General features: G+C 35.2%; 1 protein-coding gene across 1 annotated transcript in view; it reads left to right on the plus strand.

Moving 5' to 3' along the window:
- Positions 1-1,503, plus strand: part of kcnq1.2 (potassium voltage-gated channel, KQT-like subfamily, member 1.2) — a 137,764-nt gene extending 136,261 nt beyond the window's left edge. The window contains exon 18 of the mRNA XM_026201807.1: positions 372-1,503. Within this exon, the coding sequence (XP_026057592.1) occupies positions 372-524 (153 nt within the window). The 3' untranslated portion in view covers positions 525-1,503. The remainder of the gene's footprint in view (positions 1-371) is intronic.
- The last annotated feature ends 10,500 nt before the right edge of the window (positions 1,504-12,003 follow it).

The following is a 12,003-nucleotide window of genomic DNA, read 5'->3' on the forward strand; positions in this document are numbered from 1 at the left end:
AATTAATTAAATAAATGATTTATTATTATTATTATTATTTATTATCTATGATAGAATTACGGCCACCAGATTCACTTAATGTACTTCAAACGGTCTTTTTAATGCTTTTTCGTGCAGCAATACATGCCTTTAGTGTAAACAATAACGTTTTGTTAGAAATAATCTTAACACACATCTCTGACTGCACTTTAGCCTGGTTTTCTTTCTTTAAGGGTTAAACAATCTGAGGTTAAGTGCATTACTGGAGCACAATGGTGATTGTTCGTGGATTAACCCCTTGCACAGTATTTTGAGTCAGTAGCCCTACAGCGCACCACCCAAAACCCAGCAAAGCAGCTTCCTTTCTCAGATCAATGTCTCTTTGTTTGTAGGTGCTTCAGATGGACGTGAAGCTGGAGAACGTCCTGAAGATCCTGACGGAGCATTTCCAGCCCAAACCAGAGCTGCTGCAGAAACCCAGCGAGTACAGCTCTCGCGTCACCGTCATGAAGCGGCTGGGCGTCAGCATGGACGACAGCCAGTGACCCGCTCGCCCGCAGAACTCGTGCATTGTGGGAAGCGCGGGCCGAGAGGAAGAACTTGCGTTTCCTGTTTCTGTCTAGGAAGTGTACAGGCGACGAAGAAGGCCTGGATGTCCCTCAGAATCTCCTCAACTGTCCGTCTCCAGTCATTCGATGGGTTTTACGGTCCCCGAGGGACTCGAGCGCTGGTGTTCGGAGTCTGTGGGACCCGTTTCGGACGGTTTTCGCAAACCCAGAACAAAGGTTGAACTCATAAATCACATTTGTACCATCCAGAGCCCGCAGGAACATGAACACGTTGATGTATGTTTCTAGTAGGGCTTATCAAAATAGCAAAACACCCATGATAGATCCTAATGAAGTGTAATAGTGTGCTGGCGTTCAGACGAAAGCCAAGATTCACAACAGCCGATCTGTCAGCGTTTTTTCCCTCCGTTCGCTTGAAAATTAAACGACGAAAGAGGGAAAAAGCGGTTCATTTTCAGTAACCGCAAAGCCGTTTTAAGGAAGGATCTGGCGTGAATCCGTTCATCCACCAAACATGTTCGTCTGTTGGCCGTTTGCCTAGTGCTAGATTAACATCGAGGGGTTTTGTAAAGCAAAAAGCCACAGAGTATGTCACAGTGATGGGTGTTTTTACTCCTAAAACCATTGTGAAATCACTGCAGCTTGGCTTGTTGCTTTAATGAAATGCCGATGACAGCAATATGGGGAAAAAATATGGAAATGCTCAATAATAGTTGATAGAGAGCAGAATAACCATTTTCATGTACACTACAATTCCAAAGCTTGGGGTAAATGTTTTGAAAGACTTTTTGTGGAAATTGGATTATATTTTGTTTGCCAGATTTCTTTGTTTAAACGAACAGCGCTTATTTGAAAAATGCATCTTTTGCAACATTAGAAAACAATCTGATCGATTTAATACGCCCTTGCTGAATAAAAATATTCATTTCTTGAAAAAACAAGCGAATCGTACTGACCCCCCTAACGAAAGGAAAATATATTTACCAATATATTTCTTAAGATATATTGTGATATATTATTTTCCCTTTTTTATTTTCTAATATTTTATATATTTGAATACATTTAATAATATATTGATGATACATATATTATATAATATATTGCAAAATATACAAATGATTGCCGCTTTCAATATATTGCAATATATTGGAAAAAATAAATATATATATAAGAATATATGCCTAATATATTACATGATATTTTCAAATATACTGCAATATATTTTTGTTTCATAAGGGCCAGGTTTTTGAACGGTAGTGTAATCAACATAATATTTATATATTATAAATAAATAAAAAAAATTTAAAATTTGAATGTAACATTACTGTTATAAATATTATATATAGTAAGCATTTATACAAAGTAAAAATTTAGGCAAAAAAAAATAAATAAATAATAATAATAATAATATATATATATATATATATATATATGCATTCATGGCTGTCTATTTAATTACTAAAATATATTTTAACACTTACCCTTAATTTATCTACACAACAGGAGCTGAAAACCTAAAGAAAATAGTGTTTTAAGGCTAGATAAGCTTGTATTTTTGTCTTGTAAATGCGTTTTACTCCTGCTGCTGACACAACTGTACAGTTTTATAATGAAAACGCCATGTAAACATTGTAGCAATGCCTTATATGTCTGTCCATGTAGTGCTGATGGTTTGGATCCATGTTGTGCTGGAATGATAAACGCTCCAGAGAACTGTGGTGTAAATAAAACTGAATTGTGTATCATGTTGCATCCTGGCATCACGCGAGAGTACCTGGCCGTCACACGTCAAGTGTTAGCGACTCAAGCGAGGTGGAGAAAGTGAAGATGACATGTTTCCATTGGCTTCCTTCTCTTCAGTTCTCCGCACCTACTCCTCATTCGAAGGCCAAAGTATACAGTCTGGTTACAGGCCGTGAAGATCTGTGCGTTTGCTTTTGTCTCGCTGACGGGGAATTGAAAGAGAAGCGAGTCATCTACAGGCTTTCATCTGACAGTCTGTGTGCTTTGAGAAGGCGTTTGATGTCGGAGAGCTCGAGCGTCCGCTGTTGGAAAAGCATTAGGGATGCAAACGCCGAGCAAACCGGCACGAAGCACATGGGCCCGGATGATGATTGATCTTTCAAGGCTAAAACATACTCATATTTCCTTATTTTGCGCTCAAAGGTCTACGAATATACTGAGATTATTGCATTCCTGCGAGATTTTGGTGTAGGATTCAGGAATTGTTTGTACATTTCATAAAGGAACAGCAAGTAGCATTGAATTAAATGCAAAATTGTACTGAAATAGTAGTTTGTTCAGTAATCTTTATTTCTAACTTTTAGCGATTATAGCTAGAAAATCTGATAAAAACAACTAGTGTATGTTCGTTTATGAAGCTAAATCAGCAGATTTTTATGTTTCATTGTCAGATTACCTTTATTTCAGGCATCTTTTATGTTTTTTTTTATTTTTTACAATTTTTACAACTTTTTTTTAATAATGTAGTTTTATAATATATTTAATATTTTTATTTTGCTCTAAAATAATATTTATAATTTTAGTAAGCTTTGGGAATTTTGTTGTTTCATCATTTTTATTCTTTTCTTTTAAATGTCTCTTATTAGTTTCTGTTTCTGTTTTAGTTATTTTAGTGCTTCAAGTTCAAATTAAATTAAACTGATAAATGATGGCTATTTAAAATAAAATCATTTAAATATTTTTTATATATATCTTTAGTGAACGTTTATTTTAGTACCATGGTTTTAGTATTTGTATAATTTATTTTTATTAATTTTTAAACAATATATAATTTTAAAATATATTTAGAATAATATATATATATATATATTTTTATAATATTTGTGAGCCTGGACCACATAATTTTTTTTTTTACAATTTAATAATATTTTTATTGATGTATGGTTTGTTAGGAGGACATTATTTGGCCGAGATACAACTATATGGAAATCTGGAATCTGAGGGAGCAAAAAAAATCTAAACATTGAGAAAACCACCTTTAAAGTTGTCCAAATGAATTCTAAGCAATGCATATTACTAATCAAAAATTAAGTTTTGATATATTTAAAGTAGGATATTTTCAAAATATCTTCATGGAACATGATCTTTACTTAATATCCTAATGATTTTTGTCACAAGAGAAAAATCGATAATTTTGACACAAACAATGTATTGTTGGCTATTGCTACAAATATACCCCAGAGACTTCAGACTGCGTCTGTGCTCCAGGGACACAATTTATCTTGCATCTTTTGTTTGAATTTTAGTTTTAGCTAACGATGATAACGCTGCTGCTATGTCAGGTTTTACACTCCTGTCGGCTGATTGTTAAAACAGAAGTTCGCCGAAAGCCCAGCCACCTCCTCTATAACGGGGTCTGTTTGACCTGATGACAGGCCTGAGCTGTGTGCCCATTACTGGGGGGCCACCTGTGGCCCCAGGGCCCGTGAGGCGCTGTGGTGCCCTATGAAAGCAGATATTGGGATGAACAGGTGTGTGGTGGGGGACGGGGGGCAGCTGCGCCTCGTGGCTTCTAGAAATAGCAGCAAACAGTTGCACCGTCGGCTGTTGTGTTTGACCGAGGGGCAGCGGTGACCACTCCATCAGTCCAGAGATTACATTTATATTTACTCATTTAGCACACGCTTTTATCTAAAGTGATTACAAACGAGGAATACGACAGATTCATCATAAAGAGGCAAACGAACACAAGAAGTGCTCAAAATACAGAGTTTCAGAGTTGCTGTCCCTTTTCTTTAAAGATAAAGGCGAATTTTAAGCGACCAAATTCAAAGCCTTAAATATAAATTACATATACATTTTAAAAAGATATGCAATTTTATGCATCTCTAAATAAAAAAATAAAAGATAGAATATATGTATTATATGAATGATACAATTGTATACAAATTATATATACATGTACAATGTAAATATATGTGTGGGTAAATATATATATATATATATATATATATATATATATATATATATATATATAATTATTTTTTTAATCAATTTTGCACAATGCTCATAAAATATGTACATCCTTGTTTTAGATGGAGTAATGTTCATTCATTAATTTATTTTTGCAAGAATATAAACAAGTTGAAAGTCTGTTGTTTTTAAAAGTGTTATATGAATAGACTAGACTATACTACACGTGAAAAGGACATTAATAAATACCAAGATCTGCATCAAAAAAGTCATGTGACTTATGATCAGCATGAAGATCAGGGTCTTTTTTTAATTATTATTATTATTATATATAACCACAACTTCCATTTACATTTCTGCTTGCACATTAAATTTCTCTGAAGTTTTCTTGACACGCTCTTGGCTATATAAAACATTGCATATTTTCTGCATTAGTAAGAAAGGCCTAAAATATGTCAGCATTGACGACCGGCCCGAGCGACTGTCTGCTGTCTGCTGTCTGCTGAGCGTGTCTGTCCTCATGCCAGATCTGCTGTAGTTCTGCCAGCTGTGGGAATGCGGATTGAAGCGCATTATGTTGTTATTGAGCAAACATCTGGGCTCGGACCACGCACACACACACACACACACCAGAGCGTGCATGTGCATGTCCAGCTGCTGCTGTTAAAGCCCTTTAAATCTCAGTGAAAAGGCCGATCATCAGCTTCTGGAGGACTTGATGTAGTCTGAGTCCTGAACATCACAGATCAGAGCTGCTAAAAAGTCAAACAGGGATTACATTAGGGATGGGAATCAACAACTGGTGGCTATCCATTGCTGTTTTTACTGCTTTTGAAAGTCATAGAAACAATAAAAAAAATAAAATTATATATGGTTTATTTCTTTTATAAATAGTAATGTATTTATTGAAATTAATATATTTTATTTTTAGTATTATATATTTGTAATAAATGCGTTTTATGTAATATATTTTTAGATTTTAAAAAACGTTGCTATGTGTGTGTGTTAAAAAAATATTCATTTATTTAATTATGTATTTCTCATACAAATAAATTATATATATATATATATATATATATATATATATATATATATATATATATATATATATATATATATATATATATAAATGTAAAAAGTAATTTAAAACTATATTAATAAAAATGGTAATAGTAAAATATGTAGTGTGTATATATATATATATATATATATATATATATATATATATATATATATGATAAATATTGTTTAATAGTAAATAGTTTAATCGGTGAATAACTATTGTTTAATGATAAATATGTAATTACAAATTGTATAAATGAATTTACGTCTGATTACATTTATTAAATTATTTTTATTGATAATTAATTGTTGGTGTTAAATGTCATCACAGTCTGTGAAAAGCATCCAATAAATGTATTAAAAATATTAGAATATAGCATTAAATGTAGGTTACCCTAGATAGTCATATTATACGTATTATATGTTACTTATAGTAACCTTAATTAAATATGTGTCCATGTGTTAACTTTTATTTAATAATTTTTTGCGAGCATGTGTCAGAAGTTTTATAAAATGTCAGTCATGCTGGATGTTAAAAGTCTTCATTAACATGTCATCTGGGCGTAATGAGGTTTTGAAGGAATCCGCGGCCCTCACGCATAGCTGAGCAGATTAGTGCGGGACAGATAATGAAGGTCGTTCAGAGCTGAGCGCGTGCTCCGGGTTTGGGCTGCACGCTTCAGGAGCGCGAGCTGATACTGGCTGCAGGTGCTCGTCTAATGAACACATCTGTGCCCTGCTGTCTGTAGAGATGACATATGTGTGATTACTTATCGCTTGATTCTGCTTTAGTCGATATTATAACTTCTACGTGAGGTCAAACACAGTTTTAGCCACTAAAAACCTTAAACGGAAATAGGTGTATATGTTTAAAGGGTTAGTTCATCGAAAAATCTAAATTACCCTCATGTCGTTCCAAACCCGTGAGACCTCCGTTTATCTTCTGAACACAGTTTAAGATATTTTAGATTTAGTCCGAGAGCTCTCAGTCCCTCCATTGAAGCTGTGTGTAAGGTATACTGTCCATGTCCAGAAAGGTAAGAAAAACATCGTCAAAAGTAGTCCATGTGACATCAGAGGGTCAGTTAGAATTTGTTGAAACATCGAAAATACATTTTTGGTACAAAAATAGCAAAAACGACGACTTTATTCAGCATTGTCTTCTCTTCCGTGTCTGTTGTGAGAGAGTTTAAATCAAAGCAGATTGTGATATCCGGATCGCGAACGAATCACTCGATGTTACTGAATCTTTTTAAACGGTTCGCTTCTCCAATACACATTAATCCATAAATTATCCCTTTAATATTCGAATATTGTTTGCATGCAACCAGAAACAGATATTCTCTTGCAAACGGTCATCTTTCTATCTATTTCCTGCATCGGGAACTGCCTTCTATGGACCCGTTCGCACAAACACGTTTGTGATACTTTTCTGTTGTTTTTCTAAAATGCACTAGAGACAGACGTATTGCGCTTAAATCTTTTGTAGCATTTCACTTATGGCCCTTGGTAATAAAAGTCCATGCACAAATTAAAAGTAGCTTAATTAAGTACATTTTTAAAAACAGGTTTTTGTATCCACTGCATCTTGTTTTAAATGCAAAAAAATAAATACAAATCTATCTTGTTTTCCCATCGTTTTTCTGTGTAAAAATGCACAAGATGGATGTCTTTGCATTTGTGTTTTGCTTCTTTTGCAGGGTTTTTTTCTCTTTTTTTTTCTTTCTGCTGGCATGCATTTCGCGTTTTTAAATGCAAAAATATCATGTTCTGTCTTACCAACCTAATCGCACGGCCATTCATACATATTTTATGAGGTGGCTAATCTGTACGAATTTGTGTGAGCTCACTAGTACGAATCGGTACATTTATTTACTAAATCGTACATATTTTAAAATTTCCCCAATTCATATGAATTCGTCCTAATGACATAACCCTAACCCCGCCCCTAAACCTACCCATCACTGTGATTTAAACAAATCGTACAAAATCAAACGAGTAAGGTCGTATGAATTTGTTCGAATTAGCCATCTCGTAAAATACATACTAATGTTCATGAGATAGCATTGGTCTTACCCTACGCTCGCGTCTTCTTCAGCGTCTCATGCATGAGCGCCATGTTTTTAAAACACAAGTAGTTTCACTTTTTAAAAACATGTCTCTAGCATTTACTGGGCAGTGGAATTAAAAAAGAAAAATTCAACCTAGATGGATGTATTTGACCGTTAAATTTGCATCCCGCATTTCAGTGTTTTAAAAAACATGACACTTATGTAAAAGTACCTTGCATTTTTTACAATTGCATACCCCTGTGCACCCCGTTCGCACAGACATGATACGTCATCATTGCATTCACTACACTATTGAAGACCAAGCAAGAATGAAAGCCGTTATTATTTTGTAATAATATGCACTTTGTACTGAAATGTTTTCTCACAACTTGGCATTCAACCCTCCCCCGATGCCGTCTCTGATTGTGTCGCTGGTTTCTGGTCATCCTGTGCGCGTTCATGTGTTTTGGAGGAGGTGTGGCTTTGGAGAGTGATTTGCAGGGAGAGTGGGATCTTATGTTTTCAAAGCTAGCTTGCTTTTGCTAGCCGAAAACACTTACCCTACTTTTAATATTTTGTATAAGATTTTTTAGTTGACTATAATAACTAATTAATCGCAAAATCGTGTTCTGTCCTGCAGTGCTTTCCCATTGTTTATTTTAAATGCATGGTACTCAAGTTCATCTTATGATACCTTTTTTCCTCATTCTACAACCTACATCTCATTACTTTTTTTCAGCATAAAAGCACATTCTATCTGTGAATTACCCCTAAATCAGTATACTAAGATATATTCACTTCTAAGTGACTTTCTATGGCACAACGTTGTTGCCAATGTAGAGCAAAGTGCAGTGGAGGCTGGACTCTATTAATTTCAATTAAGTTTAATGTAATTGTATTGCAAAATGCTTTTGAGCATTAAAATGCATGACACAAAAACTTACTTTTCAATGCAAAATCAGTAATCTTGGATGCATTTTTTAAGCTTGTTGTGGGATTATATTTTTCTACGTTTATTTGTATTTTTAATGAATTATTTTCTTTGCACCATGTCTGGTGCTTTTGATGTAGACTTGCCATCTTGTGGCCTTTACTTGTGCAGGTCCCGTCCTCACGAGTGCCACCTGTAGGGCTTTGGTGTCTCCTCGATGTGGCCATAATTCACACCAAACTGCTATCCATCAGTCTTCATTGCATTACTTCCTCAAAGTGTGACCTGTGAGACTCATGTGTGACAGCACCTACGTCATTCTCATAACCGTAATCGACGTGTATCAGCAGAGCCACTGCATGGCTTCGGCCTGAGTCCTCTTCAAGACCGGCCGTCTCTATTATCCGCCAGCCGTCTGAGGTCACACGCAAGTCATTTATTGAGAATTTCATCTAATGACGTACATTGCGGTCATGGGAGGAAACCAAACGGGGAAGCTCAGAGATTTCAATGAACTGCACAAGCCCTTGTTTACAGGAAAGGGTACGAGACCTGTGGTTTGCTTGAATATGAAGAAAAATCTAGTTCATGAGTGTATTTTTCTCTTTAAATCTCAAAGGGCTTGATTAGACTGTATTTGTTGTAGTCTGAATGCTACATATAGGTTATAAATAAACTAAGAAAATTATTTTCAGTCAAAGGGCCTGACGGTGGAATGAACTGAGACTAGGTTAAAGTTTGGTGTTTCCTGTCCTTAAACTGAAACGCAGAGGGCTTTAATAGGAAATCAGATAATATACCCTAGTATTTCCTGTAGTTTGTGTGGATGGACCTGAAAGCTTGTTCACCTGCATGAATTAAAGGAAGAACAGATTATTCTCAGAGTTCTTGGTTGGTTTTCTGAAGTGCTGTAAAATGTCATTGAATGATGCTTTTATCAAGTACAAACACTGAGAGTTTAAATGCATCTTACAAGGTCATGTAAATATGTAAATGATGTTCATTTATTGTATATACACAAATAGTCAAATCTACATAATGTGTTTTTTAATCCCTTTATCCAACTTTGTGAGCTGTTTTGAAAGTACAGTTAGATTATCATAACCTTACATTGTTTAAATTATCTCATTTTTACTAAACAGTCACATTTATAACATAGTAGCAGGTCATTTTAGGGAAGTTGAACAACATTTAAAGACCTGTTTAGGTTCAAGTGAAGCTTTCATCAAGGTTAAATAAGGAAGTACATTTCTGCCATGCAGGTAAAACAAAAATACTTTAGCAATTAATAACTATGACATAAAATGTCAAAAATGTTGATAGTAAGTCAGTATTATGAGATAAAACATAGAAATTATGACACAAGTTGAATTTATGAGATAAAGGGCCCTATCTTGCACCCAGCACAATTGACTTTGTACACCGACGCATGTGTCATTCCTATTTTGCACCCGAGCAAATCGCGCTTTTCCCTTCACAGAAGCACGTCGCTAAACTAGTGAATGAACTTGCGCTCCCTGGGCGGTTCAGTGCAAAAAAGGAGGCGTGTTCCGTCGCAAACGCTATTTTGCTGTTCCATTAAACAATTGCGCCACTGACCAGAAAAAACGTAGTCTAAAGTCAGTGGCGCGTTGCGCGTTGTTCATTATGCTATTTTAAGGGCGCATGCTTGACCATAATGTATAGCGTGCACAACGCGCATACACTTTGCTCATGTAATCTACACAGATGCAACAGTTATTTTTGCAAATCATAAATTGTTACACTAAAAAAATATTAACACATGAGATGACGGAAATCATTGTGGTGTGCCACGAAGATGTGAAAAAATAGGGATAAATCTAGCTTACAAATTATTCAGGATAATTGTAGTAATTAAGGATCAGACCTGTTTGAGGTCATATATGTATATAAGGACATCTGACAAATATGTTTGTCCGTCAAGAACCAGGAAAAAAAATCGTTGAAACAATTGTGGCTATTTCCTCCCACGCCTGTTTAACCGACGCTATTTTGGGTGGGTTTCTCCCATCCCCATACAACACAACTTCTCTGTCTTTCACTGCTCTTACAAGAACATCTGTCTCCTCGGCTGTGAACCGCTCCTGGCGTGCGCCTGGTAAATAGCTACGCCATAATAATAGCAATCCATAATGGAACTTGCGCACCTGCTTTTAAAGGGAATGTTGGATGACGCTCTGATTGGTTTATTTCACGTTACGCCCAAACCACACCTATGAATAATGAAGCTACTTCAGACCAACCCATTTTAGATTTGCGCCGGGCGCAAGAGCCATTTATCCCGCCGGGAAAATAGCAACAGCGCCGAGACCCGCCCACAAACTTACTTGCGCTTTGCGCTTTGACACTTGCGTTTCAGATCGTTAAAATAGGGCCCAATGTCATAATTATGACATGAAAAGGCACAATTTATTACAGAAATTTTGACTTTTCCATATATCAAAACCAAAATTGTTATGCACAACCAATTAAGAAAAACATATGAGATAAAATGTCGAACATTTTGAGATAGTAAGTCATTATTGTAAAATAAAATGTATTAAGTCATAATTATGGGATTCAAAAAAGTAGAAATTAATAGTAGAAAGTTGGAAGCCATTATTATGATATGAAAATTAAAAATAAAACAAATCATTGTTTTAATTATAAATTTAATCTAAATTAAAATACATACATTTAATAAAATATAAATTCAATTTTGAAGCCCAACAACATTAGAAAAAAAAAATGCTATTACTGAAAAATCTATTACAAAATCGTAATTTTGGAGACTGTAGGATTGGGGTAATATGATTATATTTACCTGGTAAGAACTCTAGCCGCTGCATTTTGGACTACCTATAGCTTGTTTATTGAAGACGTCGTCTCTTTCAGGGAAGACCTTGCATTTTCCAACATGACAATGCCAGACCACATACTGCATCAATTACAACATCATGACTGCTTAGAAGAAAGATCCGGGTACTGAAATGACCAGCCTGCAGTCCAGATCTTTCACCCATAGAAAACATTTGGTGCATCATAATGAGGAAGATGTGACAGAGAAGACCTAAGACAGTTGAGCAACTAGAAGCCTGTATTAGACAAGAATGGGACAACAATCCTATTCCTAAACTTGAGTAACTTGTCTCCTCAGTCCCCAGACGTTTGTAGACTATTATAAAAAGAAAAGGGGATGCCACACAGTGTTAAACATGACCTTGTCCCAACATTTTTGAGATGTGTTGATGCCATGGAATTTAAAATCAACTTATTTTTCCCTTAAAATTATAAATTCTCCCAGTTTAAACATATAATGTCATGTATGTTGTATTCTGAATAAAATGTTGAAATTTAAAACTTCACTCCACATCATTTCATTCCATTTTTATTCACAATTTGTACAGTGTCCCTACTTTTTTGGAATCGGGTTTGTATATTGAAAATAGCAGAGGACCTAGGACAGATCCTTGTG

Source organism: Carassius auratus, chromosome 25 (genome assembly GCF_003368295.1).
Source record: "Carassius auratus strain Wakin chromosome 25, ASM336829v1, whole genome shotgun sequence".
Classification (NCBI taxonomy): Eukaryota; Metazoa; Chordata; class Actinopteri; order Cypriniformes; family Cyprinidae; genus Carassius; species Carassius auratus.